The sequence below is a fragment of the Bombyx mandarina genome, chromosome 03 (assembly GCF_030267445.1).
Source record: "Bombyx mandarina strain Sakado chromosome 03, ASM3026744v2".
Lineage (NCBI taxonomy): Eukaryota > Metazoa > Arthropoda > Insecta > Lepidoptera > Bombycidae > Bombyx > Bombyx mandarina.
Genome location: NC_143210.1, coordinates 4,003,979 through 4,028,053, shown reverse-complemented (window position 1 = coordinate 4,028,053; position 24,075 = coordinate 4,003,979). Strand labels below are relative to the sequence as shown.

Here is a 24,075-nt window from a genome sequence, read left to right as displayed (position 1 = left end):
GGAGACTTTAATTGGTGTTGTTAGACGACCTTCTCAAACATCATCAGAGACCGTATTAGCGGCGATTAAGAGTTTAATCACCTCTATAAAATCTGGCGATTCAATGCAAAAATAAAACTGCTTGAAACGGCGGCGGGCGGTAATAAAAATTTAACTAGTTCCTCTAGTCTTATCTTCGATCTGTATTATGTGCAATTATGTATGTTCCAAATTTTTTGTATGAAGCATTTCGTGTTTTATTTTACAAAGTAGGGAAATTCGAACCTTCGGTTTTAATGAGGTCTATTTCTATTTGTAGTAGGTACCTATGATTTTGTGCACACACTGTGATCGGTCAATTTATGTTATAATAAATAAAAAAAAATTACATGATATGTCATCAATAATATAATGTAGTCCGCCAATAACCTATATTAAATATATAATACACCTATTACTTTCGTGGCCTATAAATTATTATATTGTTAATGTATTAGATATATATAATAATTTTTTTTATTGATTTTTAAATTTCAATTTTATTCCTGATAAAATTATTTAACCTCTTCAGGGAAGAATGTTTTAAAGTAGAAAAAAACATGTATTTAACTTGTTCTTTATTGCGATTTATTCATTTTATATTGAACACAATTCGATAAGCAAAAAAAAAAAAACAAGCATAGTGAATATTCATTTTAAAAATAATGTCCACATATGTAGCCATTTAGGGTAGCGTACTATAAATAATTTAAAATAAAAAACTAAACGTACACATATGTGCCAATGTCTCTGAAGAGATATAAGACATGTAATTCTTGTGTAATTACTTACTGTGCCACACTAAATAAATTAAAAACACATTTTAAAGATCACGTTCTAAGCTTAACTACATACGAATACACTACGTATTTAATTACATTCCCATGAAACACAGCTGTTTCACGATAATTTTAGTCGAGAATTTAAGGGTGGGGCAACCGTTGTTCTTTACTGAGACCTAAGAACTGATATCTCAACGAAGGTGGCGTCATTTACGTTGTAGATGTCTATGGACTCCGGTAACCACTTAACATTAGGTGGGCCGTGAGCTCGTCCACCCAACTATGCAATAAAAAATAAAATAAAAACTCATGTGCTTAAGAGTAAAGTGTTACTGGTAAAGACTAGGGCGGAGCCTTATAGATGTAAGTTCGTTTTGGGCAAACAAACTAGCTCAATGTGATGGTTTTAGACTGGGACAGTAAAAAACCAGCCCTAAACACGTCATTACGGATCCTCCCGATCCATTAACGGTGCTTTTAGGTACCACAAGCACCGGTCACTGTCCTCGTCGAACCCGTCACTTGCGATGAAGGGCTCGACGAGCGAATTAACCCATAGACACAGCCCACTGAGTTTCTCGCCGGATTTTCTCATTGGGTCGCGTTTCCGATCCGGTGGTAAATTCTGCGAAGCACTGCTCTTGCTAGGGCCAGTGTTAGCAACACTCTCAGTTAGAATCGTGTGAGCTCACTTATACGTCAAGGAGAAGCTGAAATAGCCTCTCAAGGCTATATAGGTAGGAAAAAAACCATAGCGTACACACACTCACTAACTGCATAAGTCTTCTTTCTTATACCAGTTTGTGTGTTGTTATATTTATTACACCACTACCTGATCGTGTGTGGTGAATGCCGCTCGTGGACATGGACAATGGCATAGTGACGATCAAGCTATGTTATTTGTTTTTAAGTGCATTTTAATAATTAGGAAATGAAAAAATAATCAAATGAAGTAACTGTTTATGATTATATTAAATACTAGCGGCCCGCTCCGGCTTCGCTCGGAACTCTAACAAAAAATTCATAATAAAAAATCATAATACACACACATTAACCCTTATATTTGCCTCAGGTTTCTAAAAATAGGAAATTATAAAGATAGTTTGAATATTATTGTTTTAATGAACTTTTGTTTTTCATTTATTAAATAATATTTGTTTTATCTATTTTATTATTATTTTTCTAATTTTCGTAAAAAGGTCATACATACAAAACAAAAGCCATTGAGTTTATAGAGTCGGAGCTTCCCTGTAAACGATATTTGACGTTGTTTTATTTTATTTTAATTAAAAGAATACTTATTGTGGCATAACTATAATAGTCAGACGTCATGAAATAATAATGTGCTCTACAAAGTCATAGTACATTATTTTATTCTACATCAATAGTTTTCGCAGCGCACGCGATGTAAAGAATATTTTAGGAAATTTTTTTACACCTTAGGTTACATTATTGGAGTTTTAGTAAGGATCCCTAATTAAAAAAAAAGAATATAGCATATGTCACTCGGGTATAGTGTAGCTTCCAAACAGTGAAAGGATTTTTGAAATCGGTTCAGTAGGTTAGGAGCCTATTCAAACAAACAAACAAACAAATCTTTCCTCATTATAATATTAGTATATATTTTTTTTATTGCTTAGATGGGTGGAGTAGCTCACAGCCCACCTGGTGTTAAGTGGTTACTGGAGCCCATAGACATCCACAACGTAAATGCGCCACCCACCTTGAGATATAAGTTCTAAAGTCTCAAGTATAGTTACAACGCCTGCTCCACCCTTCAGACCGAAACGCGTTACTGCTTCACGGCAGAAATAAGTGGGGCGGTGGTACCTACCCGTGCGGACTCACAAGAGGTCCTACCACCAGTAAGTATACAGTATAGATATAGCGGTCGCAATGCCAGATTTTTAATTTAAGAACATGGCGGCTACCTAAGGATACCTGTATTTATATGTAATGTTTTGTACTATTGTTATATATTGCACCATTGGTATTTACGACAATCACAGTGCCTATCCATGTTTCGTCGCTTACCACAGCGTCGTCTCCATCTGGCTCTGATTTATGGGACCTCGTTAATTTTATTTCCCAATTCGTTTTGCTTTATGATCTGATGTTACTCTTGGATATTTAAATAGTTCCTTTCTTAGAACACGTGTGATTTATGGATTTTAAGAAATCGATTGTAGATGGTGGATGTCTGTGCAATGTGTAGAGAGAGAGATTTAAGTTTAACCTCTGGGATTTTTTTTATTACTTAAGTTGGTGGCTGAGCTCACGTCCCACCTGACGTTAAGTGTTTACCGGAGCCCATAGACATCTACAGCGTAAATGCTGCCATCTACCTTGAGATATGAGTTCTAAGATCCCAATTTATAAGATTAATAAAATTTGAAATAGCTGAACGTTTGTCGGATGATCTAAGGCAGACCAATGCCGATTTCTAATCTAGATTTATCAATGACTTATAATAATAAGTTGTCTAGTTTTATCAAAGAATTCTGGGTTAACATATCCATTCCATTTTAGCTCCATCTAGAGATCATTAAATTACATTTATAACATTTACTATGGGCCGTATGCTCGTCTGCCTACAAGGGCAACAAAAAAAAAAAAAAACATATTTTTGTTAATGTAAGCGTTCTCGTATTACAAGCAAACTACATAAGCCGTTATCTAAATTCGTTGCAGTACATTTAAATGGCTAACTACGACCCAAACAATAGTTGAAGTAGTCGAAGGCAATACGTATAATTGCGTGTTCGGTTACTTGACAAGTTCGAATGGTATTGTTCCAGTTTTCTGGTCGCAACTACAAACAAAGGTAATTTATTTCTGATTTGTATAATAATGCAGCTCTAGTTGCGAGCATTGAAACTTAAATTCCATTTGCAGCACGACAATGGAAGGCTCAGTAACAACGGTTTCAACTGAGCATTTCTATGGAAAACTTTTTGTATGTGTAACTCTTTTCATATTTTTTTTTCTATTACACGTGCGTCTCTCGTCTCGTTACAAAGTGACAAAACGTAATTTGTAGGCGACAAAGTTGTAGCCTTATTTGATAGATCAAGTAAAAATGAGTATTCGTGAGTCAACGAGAACAAGGGTGATGCTATTGTGCAGTCGTGCTGTGGCTTCAATTGTTATCGATCCTTTTGTATAGCGGTTTGGTTCTATATCTACAGGTAATCTGCAATATTCTCCATTAACATTTGAAGCTAATGCGATCGAGTCTAAGGTTTTTAGGATTTATAGTGTTACGTTATTTTAAATCTTAGATGATTCGCCGTTAAATCATTAGGCGTTAGAGTACGAAATTACTGTTAATATCCAACGTTCATGCTATGTATAAAATAGTTTCAAATATCAAACTAGAACCCTGCGTGCCTATTTCTGCCCGAACCAATAAAGGTGTTCTGGTTCAAAAGGCAAACGCAGTTATTCGATTAGAACCTCTATTCTATAACGACTGTTTCGTTTTATTCTATTTTTGAGGTTCAAGTCCCAAACGAGTAGTTTTAATATCTCTGAAGGCATTCACGTTGAGGTATCTATGGCCTTACTTATCCACTTCACAACAGGTGAGTAGCTAATTCGTCTCGCCCATAGCGCCAAAAAAAAACGAAAATCATGTAAATACGACAACGACTTACCATACTGATGCAGCAAGACCGAAATAGTAGAGTAGTAAGAACACAACAGCGCAATTTGGATTCGCAAGTCCGTCGTGTGCTAGAAGCATGCGTGCCGGGGATGTGGAGTCCTTGGCGCAGCCGGCTGCAGCTCGGCCTGCAGCAGCGCGAACACCCCATCCAGCCGCTGCAGCACACCTGCACAGAGCCACTAGCACTAGTGCTCGTTCTCCAGCTCCCCCACGATCTCCACACGCTAATTGCGCAGCGACAGCTGCCAAAGTGCAAGCAAAGCTTAATGCTGCCCACGTAGCGAGCCATACTTCGGCCGCTCTGCGTTCCCCAGTTTCCCACAGGACTTCGGCATCACAAAACTGGGCGCAGCGGCCTGATCCTCTAACCCACACCCAACTGTTTGGTTTGATTAATCTCCTACACGCACCCGTGGCGTTCAACGGGATACTCCCGACCGGTGGGGCTCTTTCGCCGGGCCCCTCCATACACATGTGTTCGTGATTGTTTTCCGCTGGAAACAGTGTGCAATCTAGCTCCGGGGGCCAAGAAAATCCGAAACCATGAAGCACAGGGAAACATCTGGCGTGCACACTGTCACACAGTCCTCGACAGGGCCCGATCGGCAGCGCCACTTTATCCGTACACATGGGAACGTAGACCGAGCACAGAAACAAATGAAGCTGGGAGGAACAGCCGTACTGGACCAGTGGACTGAACGTTTGCAACGTGATATCGGCATCAGCTTGCAGGGTGTGCCGGGCCAAGTTCGGCATACCGGTCTGGTTGTAGCCGATGTTCTTGCACATTGCCACTTTAATGGGTTCGCACGTCCGCACGGAGGCCTCGGCGATGGCGCGCGGAACGAGGCAAATAGTAAACAGAATCGCGATAATGCACAACATGACGAACTTTTGTTTACACGTGAAAGCTCTCAATCATTGTATCGTCGAAGTTTGCGCGCGAGCTGTGGCGGGCGGCGCGACGGAAGACCGTAACTGATCGCGTCCCGAGGCGGTTTGTGTACTGCGGGCGGAGTGCGAGCCAGGCAGTGACGATGTGAGACGCGAGCCGGCGGGGGGAACCCATCAACACAAAAAAAGGTACGCAGGTATGCGCTACGGAACAGCGGCGGGAAAGAAAGAGAAACTACCGAAGAGAGGTCGAGTTCGGTGTCCGGTGCTCGTTAGCCGGCGCACGCAGTACTCGTTTGTTATCATTATTATCACCGCAGCACGTTATCAGACGCGGTGCAATCGAACCGTCGATGCTTGTAATATCAGGGCTACAGTTACAACACTTATCGCTGTGGAACATCGATTTTTTGATAAACTCTAGGTATATTGTATTGACGGTGATGTAGTTTTGTTTTTGCTCCAACTATCCAGTCGATTGAGCTCACGTCTCATTTTTTTAGTGTTTACCGGAGTCTGTAGACATCAAAACGTGGATGCCATCACCCACCTGGAGACATGAGTTCGAAAATCTCAATAACTGTTAAATGACTGTGCCGTGCTTAGAGCCCCGTGAGTTCACCTACTCGCTCGGTGCATCTAGTATGACCCCTCGAGGTCACTAGAAAAGGTAGGAAAAACAAAAAGTGCCTCGCTTAATTAATGATTGGCGGCAGAATTAGGAACAGCGGTAGTGCCTACCCGTACACGCCAATACATCGAAGTACAATTGAGCACACTTTGGTTCTTTTTCTTTTTAGTAAGGCAGTTAATCAGACCACCTCAATCAATTCACCTATAAATAACAAACAATTTAACCGTAGGCAGCGGCTTGGTTCTGCCCCTGGCATTGCTGAAGTCCATGGGCGACGGTAACCACTCACCATCAGGTGGGCCGTATGCACGTCTACCTACAAGGGCAATAAAAAAAAGAAAACCAAATAACAAATACATACCTACTTTAAAAATAAACTAAATAAATAATTTTTAAATAATTTTATTGTACATAATTTGCTACAATAATATTTTAAAAAGCAGTACAGTAAATTTGTTTTAATAAACATAAATAGGTTAATATGGTGAACAATAAAACAGTACAAAAATTGGACCAAAATTTAAATCGATATAAATGATCTGTGGGTTATTTATTATTAAGCTTCGACAGACGCATCTCGATTGATAAACCAAATACATATTATATTTACAATGTGACCAGTTTCCTAACTACAGGACTCACAGAAAGAGATAAAAAAAACTGAATACTCTTTTCATATTATATAATACAAGATTCTTTCGACATTTTTAATGTATATTAATCACTTTAAAAACGTTAAAATGCCGATATCGAAAACGTCACGAGTAAATGAAAAATCTCTATGAATTTATATTTTTTTCACTTAAATAAAACACCAGATGCTTTTTACACTACACTAAACCGATACATATAATACAATGTTCACAGGGAATATAAAATATTCTATTTGTGTTAGTTCATTATCACAATGAATGACGAAGCGAATGAAAAATAAGGAATGCTCACAAGCGTCGCGTCTTCTGCGCTAACTCTACGGATCTGATGAAAATGTTTTTGAACATTGGCACACAGAATGACCTTTAATCAAATCAAAATTAATTTCAATTCACTTCTATGTACTTTAAGAACATTCAGAATTAGGTCGCCGCGATTTGTATAAAAATATGTACTAATAATGAATTTATGGCGTCGGCGTGGCGGTAAATATTTTAAATATAAACGGCACCCGTCTTAGTACGTTAATGAATGAGAAAAGTGAATGATCTAGAATAATCTAGATGATTACAACGCATAGAATATGAAGTTATTAATATAGCCTCTAAATTTAACAATTATTAAAATGTACATACACGACGACGTTTCATTTTGTGTTTTTTTTTTGAAAAAGCATTATTCGTGTCGTGTCGTTTCATTAATACAACCATCCGTCGGGGTCTTTTGAAGGGAAACACGACGGTGACGATGCCGGATCGAGGCAATAAAAATACTAAATGCAACAACATTTGCTTTGTTTGTAAATTTCCGCGCACGTTTCAAAATAACCAACTCCCATCGAATCCGAGAAGGCTCCAGACTAGAGCGGCGAAAAGCGCGGCTGGTGGACCCACCGACCGCACGGAGGAGGCTCTTGGACTAGAGCGATGGGGATCACGGTTAGAGACTTAACGGCTGCACGCAGGAGGCTCTTAAACTACAATGGTGGGGCGCGCGGATGGACATCAACCGACCGCACGGAGGAGGCTCCTCAATTACGGCAGTGGGGCATGCGGTTGGACATCAACCGACCGGACAGAGGAAGCTACTAAGCGGCGGAGAGCGCTGGAAAAAATCCACCGACTGCACGAGAGAGGCTCTTCGACTAGAGCGGTGGGGAGCGCGGGTGGAGGCGCACCCGTAACAACTCGCGATCCCTTTGCACGTCCGCCAGCTCGGCAATGAGCGCGCGGCACACGCGGTGCAGCACGGCATTCTGCTCCTGCAGCGCCTTCACATCCGGCTCCGTGTCCGCAGAGGGCTCACGGGAGGCACGCCGGTAAACCTCGAAGGCACCCTGGGACCGCGCCGCGTCCTCCCGATTGTACCCAAACCCCTCGGCTTCGTACTCGGGCGGTACGTCGGCGGGCGGGTCCCTCGGCGGCGGCTGCGGAGGAGCACCCTTGAGACGCGTGAGGTCCAGCGAACTGGAGCGTGCGTGGTTGCGGAGCGGACGTGGCGGCGGCGGTGGCGGTGGTTCTTTCCGTGGCAACGGTTGCAACGAAGCGGGCCCCTCGTCTGCAGCGACGATAGGTTCGCGAGTCGGAGGAGGGGGCAGAGCTCCCGTTCCTTTCACTGGTTTTCGTGGTTGAGGTCTCTGCACAGGCCGGATATCGGCGGCGGAAGCATTTGTTTCGGCAGGACGCTTGGGGCTGGCGAGCTCAAAGGCGAGGGCAACGTCGTCCCGCCGCGGGGAGGCGGAGGCGCGAGAGTCCCCGTCACCGGCTGAAGCTTCCGGGGTAACCCGCAGCGCGACCGGATGAAAAATTTTCGGATCCCGTTCGACAGCGGCACGCTGGAAGTCGAAGTTCACTGGTTTCGGACCGGGACTCGAAACGCTGGATGTAGGAGAGTCGACGAACTTCGTCCACTCTTTGTTCGGCTGCGCGTCCGCCTTTGGAGGCGAAGCCGACGGATGGCGCTCCTCAGGCCGGCGACTCGTTTTGGCATCGTACGGATCAGCGCCACTGTCCGATTTCGGTGCGAAATTGAAGTCCGCTGAAGTCCCCGAGCCGAACATCTCGGCGCCGAGGTCAACGAGGTCGGTAGTGACGACGCGTTGTGAGAAGCGCGAATCGACCTTTGGTACGAGCGGTGGGGGTAGCATCTCCGGTACCGGAATATTGTTCCGCCGCAATACAATGAGATGCATGGCTATGCTGAATTCCTCTAATGAAAGCATTCCATCTTTATCGATGTCGGATAGTTGCCAAATTTTTCTTAAATCGGGTACGGGAAGTCTTGATTTCTCGAAAAATAGCCTGTCAAAAACATACAATAATGAATTATTTAGGTACTTTCACTGCGGGTTTAACTTGTTATTTGTTCATCCGAACGTACCTTGCAGTTTGTCCGGACAGAAGTCCTCGTTCGGGTCGCAATTGTGAGAATTGTGACGCGTAGTGATGCGCCTGCGCCTCACTGATAGACCAGATGTCATTGCAAGTATCTCCCTCACCATCCTCTTCAGATGAATGACGATCGGACGATTCTTCTTCTGTGCCTTTAAATGTTAAAAAAATATTAAAAACATTACATCAATTTCTAAATCTATATAAGGTATTTTAGTTATTTTGTAAAAAGAGTGACAATCTCGAAAGACTTCTTCATCACCGGCAAAGTGGAAGGAAAGAGGCCTAAGGGGCGTAGTCCCATGCGCTGGTCCGATCAGATTAAGACGACTTTGGAATCCAGAATCAATGTCGCTATCCACTGCGCGGAGGACAGAAGTGAATGGAGGAACATAGTCCTAACAAAAGTGCTCAGTAAAGGTCACGACCCTCAGAACTGAGGAATACGACGCACGGAGGAGGGAGGTATTTTACATCTATCGATATAAAATATAACTAACTAACCAATTAATTTGTACTCAACATGGGACAATATGACAAAGTCAACCCAATAACTAAGAAAAAAGTTCAGTTCAGAAGAAACAACACTCTGTTAGTCAAGCTTTATTTAAATCAATATTTTAGATATCAAAAAACCATGACTGTGTTATTCAACATCTACATTCATTTACACCAAAAATGTATGTATTATCTATGGTTGTAGAAATCTACTTACCTAAAAGTCTTGTGTGTTCTTCAGCTGTATTTGTAGGCCAAACTCCTCGACCGGTGGCACTATGTTCCCAAACCGGATGTACTCTTTCTGCAACGCTGTTGGTTGGGGTTGGGCTTTCACTCGCTGTGCTCCAGGGTGACCCAGTTTTCACTCTCCGCTGTTAAGATTTGTCAGTTTTCAATTATATTTTCTTCTATTATTTAAAGTGCAGATCGGCAACCCAGGGTGCATCTGATTAAGCAGTTACAAAAGCTCCCATAGATACAATATTTTGTCTTTGATTGCTGTTACACAATTAGGAAGACATAAAAGTCCTTTTTTCAGTTTTACATTGAAAAAAAATATTGTTCTCAAGTATCCGCTAACTTTTGCTGAGTTTGAGATAGGTTTTTTTTTCTTTTTTTTTATTGCCGTATAGGCAGACGAGCATACGGCCCACCTGATGGTGAGTGGTTACCGCCGCTCATGGATGTCAACAATGCCAGGGGCAGAGCCAAGCCGCTGCCTACCGTTTAATACTCTCCACAAGCCTCGTTTAAAGACGGACATGTCATAGCACTCGGGAAACACCGGTTGAATAGAGTGCTATTGCTACAGAAGGCTAATGAAATTATTTGGAGATAAATAATAATAATAATAATAAATAACTAGGAACAAATCATGCAACGCTCATCTGGCTCCAAATAAGGATTCCCTGTGTTATGGGTACAAGAGACTGACATACACACTTCTATATTAGTTTACATATAAACATATATAGATAATAAAGCCCCATACAAAGCGAAAAAACCTGTTCATCACACAAATATTTGCCCAATGTTGGATGGATGTCCTCGGTGCAACAGTCACTGAGACCACTGAGTCAGTCCGTACAAGACCCTTTTTATTAAATTTTGAAATACAGAAGACTGAATTTAGAAGCATTTTTGGTGTGAAATGCAGATTTATAAAAATCTTTATTAATAGTAGCTACAGGAGATTGGAGGTAATTTTATCTTCTAATAAGAGAATATCTCATGCATCTATTTTGAAGATTAATAGTAATAATATAATCTTCTGGCAAATACTCAATTCCAATTCACAATAACCAATGCATACATGACAAGGCAAAAGTTAATGCTAATATTACAGATGTTTAATAATTCAGTCACTTATTCTGAAATTCAATATAAGTCCAGAATAATATAAGCTAAAACAGAATTTTCTGGTGCTACTGCTTAATATTAGAAAAGCTAGAAGACCAACCATTACTCTAATAATTTACATTACTTTCATTAGGATTTTTAATGACTTTTAGAGACTTGTCATTCTAAATCACTAATTTACTCTCTGTCACAGACACTAATTCTTTTTAGCATATCTTAGAGTATAAAACACAATATTACTACAAAATTAGAACTCATTCATACACCAACAAAAACAACAAAATATGAAATTATATGTATCTCATTTGTAACAGAATGTATTCGACATATGACAGATGAATCATGCCAATATTTATAAATTAAGTTTGCAGATACAAGTTTGAAAATATTAAAAAACTATTTGGATTTGTAATCAAGTTTTATAACATCCTCTTTTTTTGGTCTTTGTATCAAACTAATAAACTAATAAAGCTGTGGTTTTGTTATTTGCGGCATTTAGTCTATATAGACTTTAAATTTGAATAAGTAATGAAATAAATTTTATTTACCTAGTGTGATGTTTTTCTGTGGACTATTTACTTAAACTTACAATTGATTTAAGATATCCAAGCAAGTATTGAATAAAAAAATTATCCCAAACTTACACCACGCGATCCAGATCTTTGTGACATTGTTTCCGACTCAATTTCAGAATCAGTACTGAGTGCTTCATTCCCATCATGAGACAATGTCTGCGGAACATCGCTATCAGACAGATTAGAAGATAGTCTTATTGGTTCATAAGCACTAATATTTCCAACAAAATTTCTTTCACGTTTTGATATGTGATGCTCTTTAGGAGAATTAGATAGCTGTATTAAATCAGAATTAGCTTCTGAGTTAAGTGCCCACGTGAACCTCGGCAGTGGAAGATCAATAGGAGTTGATAAAAGATCAGGCTTTAGTGCTATGTTAGTTTGATGTGCAGCTATTAATTTAAGTGCTGAGTAAAATTGCTTCCTGTTCATATGATTTAATGTTGCACAGTTGTTAGGAGACACGCTAATATCCATGATCTGAAAAATATCAAAGTTATGTACCAATATTATATGTACAACCTGTATTATCACTTATTGGGTGTAACCTATTCATTTTATTACCTGTTTCAGAATATCATTGGATATGTTCGACGATCTAAATAGTTCTGTTGCTTTTAATATTGGTATTTTCCCATTAGATTCTTCATCACAACATAAAAACAAATCACCGAAATATCTTGTTTCGGTTTCTGTCAAGTTGAGATCCTCCATTATTTTATTAATTTAACAACTGTACAAACTCCTATAACTTTTATCAATTCCAGGTTAAATGTACAACAAAAGTAATCATTATCTATTGATAAAAACCATATTCCTTATTAAATAGATGGATTTGTATCTTGCTCATCACAAAATTTACACGAAGCAAACGAAATGTCACTGACAGAACAAAGACAGCTGAAGCGACTTTCGTCCAATTTTTTTTTTAGGATATTTTATGACCTGGTTACTGAGACCTTTAAGTCATGTCTTATTTAATGGATATTCTTAATTTTATGAAAAATGATATTATGGAGTGAAATGAAATGAAGATGATTAATTTGAGACATTAATCAACTGGGATGAAATTTAATGAAATGAGATGATATGGGATGAAATATAATCGCAGTAAAATGGTGGTCATTTACTGAGATTTTTTCAGTGGACTTTTTGGAGGAACCCGATAAGTTACGTCAAGCAGCTTTGTTTCATTTTCCCACATTTGTGCACTTTCACAGATATTAAACAGTTAATAAACCACCATTATTACACATTTAAACCTGAAGAAACACTAAATAGACAAAATAAAACAAATCACACAACTTCACTCCTCGCGTTCCCGCCAAAAAGTCAGTTTCGTCCCATCATTTGTAGGACCACAGACCTTAGACAATATTCGAGCTGGGTGCTTTAGCAATTTGTTTCAGTTTTTCAGTCCAGTCACGCAATTAAAGTTAGTCAGCCTTGTCAAAGAGTTATGATATTTTTTTATTAAATTATTCATAATATGACGAAAGCATTGTTGGTGGTCCGGAGGTCTTTCCAGTTTCACCAGGACAGGGTTATGATATTATTATAACGAAACGTACCGTGTATACATATACAGCAAAAGAGTTCATGTCCGAACCCATATAATACTCAAGTTATTGTTGAATGCATCTTGCTTTGGCTGATTCAGACTCGTAGTGTATGACATCAACTTTCGCAATAAAAAGGTCTTTTGAGATATTCTAAAGAATCCAACCGAATATTCTGTTCACAATATAATAAAGTTGCGGATTTAAAAATTATACATTGAACCATATTTTCATTTTAGTCTCTATTTTCACAAGCGTTGATGTTTTAAAGAGAAATAATATGTACCTACTTATACAAGGTTCAAACACATAATATGTAGTTGTAAACAAATCGTTACATATTTTTCAGTTTCATCAGTAATATAAATATAGAGAATTCATTCCATTAATCATGTTAGGAGGAAAGTTTGTACCTATCCTAAAAAATATGTTAGTTCTGAAAATAGCCTAATGTCCAGTGTAGAAGACAATCTTCTTCTCAAATTCGAAATTCAACATTGTTGGTCTTTCTTTTTTATTTAAAAGAAAATATAATCGTTTTAGGCAAAGAAGCTTACGGTCAGTGTTAAATGCTTAGCGAATCCCACATCGTAACTAAATATTGTTTAATGGCCTGCCAGAAGCAAGAATTGAAAAAGAAGGAAACTGCGTACATTCTAACAAATCTTCAGATTTCTACTTATAAATACTTTTAATTAACCAAAATTGATTTCCTTCTTTTAGTAGGTAGGTACTCGTCTCTATACTCTTATTTATGTTAATAAGCAACGCTACAATTTAAACGGATAATTTTTGTCTCTGGTTAGTTATTAATACTACGTTCTTCATATCCACTAACACAAGTGGTATGCTTTCACCAGTTTAAAAACTTAGTTTTCTGTTAGATACTAGTGGTAAAGCATGCTTCTGTGAAGTTGCAGAAGTGGATAACACTACCCTACCTTCCTTATATAAAGCAATACAAAATATAATTAGAAGTAATTCCTGTCATGAGTCGTTCGTAAAAATCTTAGTTAATTCTTTAAGATGAGTTAATCACTAGATACGAATATACAGGCGTATATCGGTAGGCAGCGGCTTGGCTCTGCCCCTGGCGTTGCTGAAGTCCATGGGCGACGGTAACCACTCAAAATCAGGTGGGCCGTATGCTCGTCTGCCTACAAGGGCAATAAAAACATATATATAGATATACCACTCGCCGTAACTAATAAGTGAGTCACGTTTAAAAAAATTAGTGTTTCACATTCCTGATTTCCATTTTTTCAAATATCTTCCAAAGAATCATCGCTCATGAGTACATGATATTTAGGATTGTGTAATAAAAAACAATCTTGATTGAATAATATTTTATTTCACTGCAACTGCATAAGTTATTTTTGTGATTTCGTCAAATACTTGAATATATCAAACCATTTCTATAAGTATTTTCTAAATAACAAGCAGTGTACTACTATTCAAAGTAGTAAAATAATTTACAAAAAATAATAATAATCTTAACTTATATTTAAGCCGATAGATAATCTCGACGTACATATTGAAAATATCCTTACATTCATACATTTGATCAAGAGTTTAATCTTTAGATTGAATGTACTTGATGAGATCAATGACTCTGCTGGAATAACCATATTCATTGTCGTACCAACTGATCAGCTTCACAAAGTTGTCATTCAAAGAAATTCCAGCGGCAGCATCAAAGATTGAAGAGTGTGAATCACCAATGAAGTCTGAGGACACAACTTGATCTTCAGTATAGCCGAGAATGCCCTTCAAAGGACCTTCAGCTGCCTCCTTGACCTTTTGTTTAATGGCTTCATAGCTTGCAGGTTTTCCAAGACGAACAGTTAGATCAACAACAGATACATTAGCAACAGGGACACGGAATGCCATTCCGGTCAGCTTGCCATTAAGAGCAGGGATAACCTTACCCACAGCTTTGGCAGCACCAGTAGAGGCAGGAATGATGTTTTGTTGAGCACCACGGCCATCACGCCATAATTTTCCAGAAGGTCCATCAACAGTTTTCTGTGTAGCAGTTGTGGCATGAACAGTAGTCATCAAGCCCTCAACAATTTCAAAGTTATCATGAATAACCTTTGCAAGTGGGGCAAGACAGTTTGTGGTGCAGGAAGCATTTGAGATGACCTTAAAAGAGGGGTCATAAGCTTCTAGGTTAACACCCACAACAAACATGGGGGCATCAGCACTGGGAGCTGAGATAATAACTTTTTTAGCACCTCCCTCCAAGTGAGCAGATGCTTTATCTGTAGTGGTAAAGACACCAGTAGACTCTACAACATATTCAGCCCCAGCTTTTCCCCACGGAATGGCCTTAGGGTCCCTTTCTGAGTAAACGGCAATTTTGTTACCATTAACAACAAGGAATCCATCCTGAACCTCAACACTGCCCTTAAAACGGCCATGGGTGGAATCATACTTGAAAAGATAAACCATATAGTCAAGACCGATGAAAGGGTCATTTATAGCGACCACTTGAGCTCCCTTTTCAATAGAAGCACGGAGCACCAAACGGCCAATGCGGCCAAATCCATTGATTCCAATTTTTGACATGTTCTCTGCAATGAAAATAAAGACAAATTAAAACTAGATTTAGGTAGAAACAATTTACTTTTCTTTATACATAATTGTATTATTTTTAAAACATTTTATGAAATTTTTTGATACTTATAAATTAAAAAAGTAATACATAGGTACTACTGTTTCACATTCTGAATTAATCTGTAAATTTTAAATCTGTAGGAAAATTGTACATGAAACAGAAAAAAGATATTTAAAACAAAAATTAGAGGACCAAAAATGTGTTGTGATAATTATAAATGATACATCTATACTAATATTATAAAGAGGAAAGATTGTTTGTTTGTTTGTTTCGAATAGGCTCCGAAACTACTGGACCGATTTGAAAAATTCTTTTTCCATTAGAAGCCGACATTGTCCCTGATGAACATAGGCTACTTTTTTTTTATTTTAAAAAAAAAAAATGTTTTAATTTTTTTTTGGTTTCAGGTGTGTTTTAATGTTTCCGAAGCGAAGCGAGGGCGGATCGCTAGTTTAATATATTACAGATATTTATTAAAATTGTTTACTTTAGTTTTTTATTTTTCAGCGAAATTGATGTTTTATGAGATATTATTATTTTCTTTTATAATAAACTTTATTCCTAGTTATAATACGCGATAGATGATTTTTTTGTTACTAATCTCATATGATATAGCTTTTTTGAAGAAATACCCAATTTATTGATGAGCGTAGGTACCGGCGCGTGGAGGTCACGTAGAGGTCACACAAAAATTTAACAAATACCATAATCACAAGATTCTGTAGTTACTATTTAAGCATGTAGATTTTATTGGGATCAATAACTTTTATGACTTATGCTTTTTTTCAGTTAAAGTTTTATAATACGAAAATGGATCGTGAAATTGTTACGTGGTTGCAGCGACCTGGTATCAAAGTAAAACAGATATTATAGTAGTTACTAGTTATAATGCATAAAAAATTCTGAAAATTAACCTTGACAAACATGATAAATTTGCTTACCGGCAAGTTATAGAAAATTTGTTGAATAACTGACCACCACCACGTACGCTCTGTACAAGATGGAGTTTTAAAATGTCAGATGAAGGACAAATTCACAAAATCTGTCAAGTTGGAATTTTCCTAGAGAAGGGCCAGACGCAACCATAAAATCTTTTTTTTTTAAGAGATTTTATGACCTGGTAACTAAGACCTTTAAGTCATGTCTTATTTTACTTTATTTTCTTAATTTTATGAAAAATGATAATAAATGGAGTGAAATGAAATGAAGATGATTAATTTGAGACATTAATCAACTGGGATGAAATTTAATGAAATGAGATGATATGGGATGAAATATAATCGCAGTAAAATGGTGGTCATTTACTGAGATTTTTTCAGTGGACTTTTTGGAGGAACCCGAGAAGCTACGTCCAGCAGCTATGTTTCATTTTCCCACATTTGTGCACTTTCACAGATATTAAACAGTTAATAAACCACCATTATTACACATTTAAACCTGAAGAAACACTAAATAGACAAAATAAAACAAATCACACAACTTCACTCCTCGCGTTCCCGCCAAAAAGTCCAGTCAAATAGTTTTTATTGTATGCCATAGATTATACAAACGCTAAGACACGACATACAAGCCCGATGTAAACAAGATGAACTTATTCTTACCCTAATAGAATACCTATGTATGTATTTCGGATCATTTTTACTAAATTTGTCATGGCAACTAAATTAGGTATAAATGGATTCGGCCGAATTGGCAGAATTATTTTTAGAACATGTCTCCTACACAACGAGCTAGAGGTTTGTACAATTAACATAGTTAGATTCTTACTGACGGAATGGAAATTATGAACTGCATTCTAAATGAAGGAAACTGGTAATATGTTAGAAATCAGCCTTTAGGGGTAAAATTGTAAAATATAGTGAAAACTGACTATAAAATGGTAGGTTCTGAATAAGCATTCCAATTGGATTATCGTGGCCGTATCTAACTATATCTCGATTCAGATAACAGGGACAACGGAACGCCCGATTAAGTTTCAGAGCTTTTTGGCACTCAAAGCACCGGTCACCGATATCGGCGAACTCGTCTATGCGACGAAAAGCTCAACGTGCAACCTAAAGATAAACAGAGATAAACAGAGCCCATTGAGTATCTCGGCGGATCAGTGGGTCACAGTTCCGATCTGGTGATAGATTTAGCGAAGCACTGTTTTTGCTAGGGCTAGTGTTAGCAATTTCTCTCAGACTGAGCCATATAAGCTCGCCTACAGAACCGGCAAAGCTTGAATATCCCTTTGATACTACAATCTACAATACCTTGCGACCCTTATAAAGGTCAATGCTAGCTAATATCCGGTTTTCAGTTCTTATATTTTAATAAAATGAAATCCTAAATTCGTTTAACTGACTTTTAGATAGGTATACTATTTATTTTATTTATTATTGGATATAGAACTAGAAATTTTGATTTATTAATTCCTCTTCAAGGTAACAGCTATAAACGACCCAGCAATCGATGCAGAATACATTTGCTATTTGATAAAATTCGACTCCACACATGGAAAGTTTTCGGGAACGGTCACGCGAAATGATAACGAAATAATTGTGGACGGTTCGTTAATAGTTTCGTCATTTTATTAAATAAATACGATGTTATATACTGAAGTTGTTTACTAGTTTCTTTTTATCGCGGTGTTTATCGCACTCCATAAGTACGATGACCTTTTGGGTGTGTCCGCAGATCTAAATATTACATAAATCTCGGTATCTATCAAATACATTCAGAAACAACACTTGGATTCGTACCACGTGTAACTGATAATGCTATGCTAAGTTGACTTGTGTGAGAAATTTGAAATTATTACATTAACCACCTTGAGACATGAAGTGGTTTCATCTGCTTGTGTCAAGATTGAATGTAATGCGATTCAACATCTTATTTGGATTTATCTGCAGAATAAATGCATTTCTTCCAGGTCATCCCATAAAAATATTCCGCGAGAAACTGCCGTCCAGTATACCATGGCAATCTGCTGGCGTTCAATATGTTATCGAATCTTCTGGAATGTTCACTTCACTGGAAAAGGCTTCGGTTAGACGCTTCAAAAATAAACGTTACAAAAAAGTGGCATCACAAGCGTTACTAGGCTAATAAGTTCTATCCACCAGGGTCATCTCCGAAGCGTTAGAGTCAAACGTGTGATTGTAACTGCACCAAGCGTCGACGTACCAATGTTGATTTTGGGAGTCAATGATGGTGAAATATGTTCAGGTGACTGCTTTACTATGAATTGTAGGGTCGTTGGCTTAATAGTTGCGACGTTTGCTGTATTCGCAACGATAGGTATGTGACTATGTCGAAGGTAAAAAATGCAGTTATTTATATATTTATTGCTTACTTTGGCCCACGAGACGAGATCACGGCCCACTTGGTGTTATGTGGTTACCGGAATCTATAGACATCTTCAACATAAATGCCGCCACCTACCTTGAGATATAATTTCTAAGGTCTCAGTTACAACGGCTGCCCCACTCTTCAAACTGAAACGCATTACTGTTTCACGGCAGAAATAGGCAGTGTGGTAGAACGTACCACCAGTACATATTTATTACTTAAACCACGACTTGCCCAACACGCTTTCACGGACATCTTACACAATGAGTCGTCGATACTTCGTGGAATAAAATGAATCTTGCGATATTTGCGAATATTCTTGATTACTTGTGTGGCAAAGTATTGTTAGGCCACATGGTCCGGTACCGCCGAACTGATTATTTTTGCTGAGAACCCCTCACACGTTCGGGTGAAAACACTTCAATAACATGTCTCATGTTTCGCAGCAGTATCGATATAGCAATGTTTATGGGCTTTCATAATCGCTCACCAGGCGTGCCGTGAACTTCTCTGCAGTATCTCTACCTCTAGTAAAAAAAAGAAGGCAAACAAACTGCTATCAAGTCTGAACACTTGATTTACAAATATCTAATTATGGCTGGGGTAGGCCTATGTTCATTAGTGGACGTCCGTGGGTTGATGATGGCGATAATGAAATATCGCTGGTACCGATCGTGGTAACACACTTTGCAGCCTCGTAAGCTCAATTTGATTCGAGTTCTTTAATTCTAATTAAACGGTAACAAGTTAATGAAATTCCGCTTCGCCTGTTATGTTTTATAGTATTCGGTATTCGCAGAGTTATACCTAGACATAATTAAAACTAATTATTCGTATGTTTTACATTTTTCGTTCCAACGAACACCGTACGAGAATTTAATGATAATTATTATTGTAAGCCCGAACTTGAGCCGTAAAAGTAGTTTGAATCATACTAATTACTATGTCTATACTAATATTATAAAGAGGAAAGATTTGTTTGTTTGTTTGTTTCGAATAGGCTCCGAAACTACTGGACCGATTTGAAAAATTCTTTTTCCATTAGAAGCCGACATTGTCCCTGATGAACATAGGCTACTTTTTTAATTTTTTTTTTTTGGTTTCATGTGTGTTTTAATGTTTCCGAAGCGAAGCGAGGGCGGGTCGCTAGTTATTTTATAAAATTCAACAATAAATAGTGAACTCCTTTTCACACATTGTGAACACATTTCTTCCAGACATGAAAGTTTTGTCGTGTGCATCAAGCACTTTATATTGTTTGGCACCGGTCATAAAGATATTGGAAGATAACTATGGAGTATCCGAAGGTTTCGTTACAAGTATACATGCAATGACGCCATCATTGAAACCGCTAGATGGACTGTGCTTAAGAGGGAAGGTTAATGAAAATCATATAAGTTCCACGTTTAGCAGTCCCAAGCCAGAACTACAACGTCCGGTGCATTCGTATCTAGCGATGCACCGGTGTTCGAATCCCGCAGGCGAGTACCAATTTTTCTAATGAGATACGTACTTAACAAATGTACACGATTGACTTCCACGATGAAGGAATAACATCGTGTAATAAAAATCAAACCCGCAAAATTATAATTTGCGTAATTACTGGTGGCAGGACCTCTTGTGAGTCCGCACGGGTAGGTACCACCGCCCCGCCTATTTCTGCCGTGAAGCAGTAATGCGTTTCGTTTTGAAGGGTAGGGCAACCGTTGTAACTATACTGAGACCTTAGAACTTATATCTCAAGGTGTGTGGTGCATTTACGTTGTAGATGTCTATGGGCTCCAGTAACCACTTAACACCAGGTGGGCTGTGAGGTCGTCCACACATTTAAGGAATAAAAAAAAAACATTAGTCAAAAACAAACACACGCAGCCCGAAAATGCCGATATTCAACCAAAGGCAGACTTCGGCCGAGAAACGGGTCGGATGCCGCAATCTATTTTCTCCCAAATCTAGTTCGTGCTAGTTTTCACCGCATTATTTTCATTAAATTCCTCTAAAACCAATTTCTATCCTATTCCTTTTTTTATGGGTATTGAACGTACAGGAACAGTCAAGTACATCTACCTACTCATAGTTGGTCTCCGTCGGTCATGAATAACGGCAATGCCAGAGGCATATCTGATGCACTATCGAACACAATATTGTTTGATTTTAAAAGTATTTTCCTAACTTATCTCTTGCAGCACTGGCGCGATCATCGGAGTATACATCAGAACATCATACCGGCCGCCACAGGAGCATGTAAAGCCCTTAGCAAAATCATGCCACAAGTTAAAGACAAACTGACCGGTTTAGCTTTTCGAGTACCGATTGTCAACGTTTCCGTTTTGGATATTTCTATCCGGTTGGTTTTTTTTATTGCTCTACACGGGCAGACGAGATCTGGACCCAGTCGGTGTTACGGTTACCGGAGCCTATAGACATCGAGGTATCAATTGTATTGTATAAAGGCTGTCCCACCGTCCAAACAAGAACGACGGCTTCAAGGCAAAAGCAGGCACTGTACTGGTATTTTAGATTAATTACTAAAGGCTGACAAATTATCTGCATATTTGTTACGCAGCGGCTTGGCTCTGCCTCTAGCGTTGCTGAAGTCCATGGGCGACGGTAACCACTCAGCATCAGGTGGCCCGTATGCTCGTCTGCCTACAAGCACGATAAAAATAAAAACAATAATTGCGTAGCGTCGTAGGAAGACAGTCTCCGTTGCATGCGAGATAAGAACGGTTATCTCGTGTTAATTAGTGGAAGGCCCTTTCAAGTCCAAGTCCCAATATTATAGTACTACACAACAAAGGTCTCGATTCAAAACGTTGCGATTTTATCTGCAAAATAGTGCAAATGAAATACCTAGTCTAAAATATTTTAACAATTTCTAGTCTATGTAAGGAAACGACTTGGCAAGATATTTTAAAGAAGATAGAAGAGGCCGGTCGTAGCAAGATGGAGAACATTATAAAGGTAACAAGGGATGATAACGTTTCTTCGGATTTCGCTGGTGACGAGCACTCGTGCATCGTGGACGGGAATTCTAGCTTACAGCTAAAGCCGGATTTCTACAAAATCGTGTGTTGGTACGAAAATGAATATTCCTACGCGTGCCGTGTCGTAGACACTGTATTGTTTATTGAAAATCAGTTAAAGTTCGTTTTGGTATCCGAGTTCAGAGATCAAGTTAAATCTAAAAATAGTTCTGTTGATAAAATACAGAATATAAAAGCCGCCGTGGAAAGTTATGGCGATGCTCCACAGAATTCCAAGGTATTCCGTAACACTAATGAAAGTAAGCAGAATACTTACAACGCAGATGCAATGAAACCGTTGAGGAGACCAGACTTATATACAGCGTCTGATAATGATTGTAAGGCAAAATACTCAAAAGATACCTTTAAAATTTCGAAAGAAAACGATCTAACCACAAAAACAGGCGTGCGCAATTACAGCGGATCATTTTTCCATAGTTGTATCTCGTTTGCAAATCCAACTAATACAATTAAGGCCCAGGAACGCTTAGAAAAAGTTAAACGTGAATTTTCTAAAATGGTCAACATCACTGAAGATTTGCTGAAGAAATCTCGCAGCTATAAATTGAATTTACTACCGGATCCGATTCCAGAGAACAGCTTCACGACTGAAAGAAAGAAATCGAATACAATAGTTAAGGTTTCAAACACCGATACTAAGCATTTAGATGAAAAAACTAAAACAGATTCAGCATCTAGCGATATCCCACAAGATAATGTTCGTATGCATGCGAACAGTTATGAGAAAGACGAATCTAGCAGTAGCAGTATTGAAATTGGAAACATCGATTTTGAAACGGAAAAAATCATTTTACTTCGTGATTGTCGTGAACATATGAATATAAACAATACAAACAAAAGTGGCATCCGAACAGTAAAGCAAGAAGATAACTGTAGAACACATTTAATTAATGATAATTTTATAAACGAAGAAAATACGAAAGAAGATTTCGATTTAAAGCTAAATCCTGAAACTGAAAAACTAACCGATGAAATTCTTTTACGACCTAATAGTTCAAATAAAGAAGAGCAGATAAATTTAAAACTTAAAGACAATGAAACGAGTATTGAAATTAACAGTAGCAGCATTGATATGTCTGGCGTAACAAAAACAGATATTTTGAAAGAGGAAAATTACCAAAGTATTTCTGACAAATTAACTTTGGATATCCACAAGAATCAAACAAATTTAATTAATTCATTGCAATTTGGTGACAGCGAAACGAATCGAGACAATGCTATTGTAAGCTCGAAGAACTTAATGAACTGTTTAAACAAACTAACACCGGAACCAGTTATTGTCATAGCTAATAAAAAGTCCACATGCTCTGAAATTACCATTGCCACATCCGCGTACGGCGAATTTAATAGAAATAAAATAGACTTATTTGAAAAACTCGATAGCGAATGCGGTACAGGATCGGAATGTTCTTTCGAAATACGCGGTCGGACGTCTCAAGTTATCCACATTACCGATTTGACGAATTCACTCGAAGATCTATCTCGCTTGGACAAAATTTGCAAGATTATCGAAATATCAGACGAACTATCCGATAAACTGTTTTCAGCGTTGGACAATGGAGATGTCGAAACGCTAAAACGAAAGAAGTGGTCGTTCAAAGATTTGTGTGAAAAAATTCAACTAGATGAATTTTGTACTAATGTATTCGGAAAACCAATTATGTAATATATTTTTATTTAAATAAATGAACAGTCAAAATTCCCATAACTTCAGTTTATTGCTTGATATCTTTAATAGTATGGGCTGTTTTATTGATATATGTTTATATTTTTAGGATGAGAGCTCTTTACGACGACAAATTTTCACTTCAGAGTCGACGACACCGCAAATGTCACATAAAGCAGATTTGTCAAAATCTTAACAGTCTTAAATTAAGGGTGAATTTAGCGTAACAAAATGTGCTAATTTCAGCATGAGCATGTCAAAGCTGTACCAAGTAAAATCTCTATCGCTTCAATAATCCACGTCCGAGCCTCGGCTGAGACAAAACTCAACCGAAGCAGGCAGAGGGTATCGCGTATCGCCAGTGACCAAAATTAAA

The 24,075-nt window shown here is 38.3% G+C and overlaps 4 protein-coding genes across 4 annotated transcripts in view; 1 reads left to right on the top strand and 3 right to left on the bottom strand.

Moving 5' to 3' along the window:
* Window positions 1-5,506, bottom strand: part of fz4 (frizzled 4) — a 54,797-nt gene extending 49,291 nt beyond the window's left edge. Inside the window, exon 1 of the mRNA XM_028186102.2 lies at window positions 4,457-5,506. Within this exon, the coding sequence (XP_028041903.2) occupies window positions 4,457-5,352 (896 nt within the window). The 5' untranslated portion in view covers window positions 5,353-5,506. The remainder of the gene's footprint in view (window positions 1-4,456) is intronic.
* Window positions 5,507-6,381: 875 nt separating this feature from the next.
* Window positions 6,382-12,378, bottom strand: Reps (RALBP1 associated Eps domain containing). Its single transcript, XM_028185152.2, has 5 exons — window positions 12,039-12,378; window positions 11,544-11,954; window positions 9,755-9,911; window positions 9,029-9,191; window positions 6,382-8,949 (listed from the first exon to the last, which is right to left on the bottom strand). The coding sequence occupies exons 1-5, from the start codon at window positions 12,186-12,188 to the stop codon at window positions 7,794-7,796; spliced, it is 2,037 nt and encodes a 678-aa protein (XP_028040953.2). The 5' UTR covers window positions 12,189-12,378; the 3' UTR covers window positions 6,382-7,793.
* Window positions 12,379-14,389: 2,011 nt separating this feature from the next.
* On the bottom strand, window positions 14,390-16,756 carry LOC114250848 (glyceraldehyde-3-phosphate dehydrogenase 2). The gene is made up of 2 exons (XM_028184898.2): window positions 16,595-16,756; window positions 14,390-15,609 (listed from the first exon to the last, which is right to left on the bottom strand). The coding sequence occupies exon 2, from the start codon at window positions 15,602-15,604 to the stop codon at window positions 14,606-14,608; it is 999 nt and encodes a 332-aa protein (XP_028040699.2). The 5' UTR covers window positions 15,605-15,609; window positions 16,595-16,756; the 3' UTR covers window positions 14,390-14,605.
* Window positions 16,757-17,170: 414 nt separating this feature from the next.
* On the top strand, window positions 17,171-23,993 carry LOC114251421 (uncharacterized). Its single transcript, XM_028185675.2, has 7 exons — window positions 17,171-17,389; window positions 18,080-18,203; window positions 18,568-18,683; window positions 18,761-18,863; window positions 20,204-20,364; window positions 21,173-21,333; window positions 21,869-23,993. The coding sequence occupies exons 1-7, from the start codon at window positions 17,270-17,272 to the stop codon at window positions 23,697-23,699; spliced, it is 2,616 nt and encodes an 871-aa protein (XP_028041476.2). The 5' UTR covers window positions 17,171-17,269; the 3' UTR covers window positions 23,700-23,993.
* The last annotated feature ends 82 nt before the right edge of the window (window positions 23,994-24,075 follow it).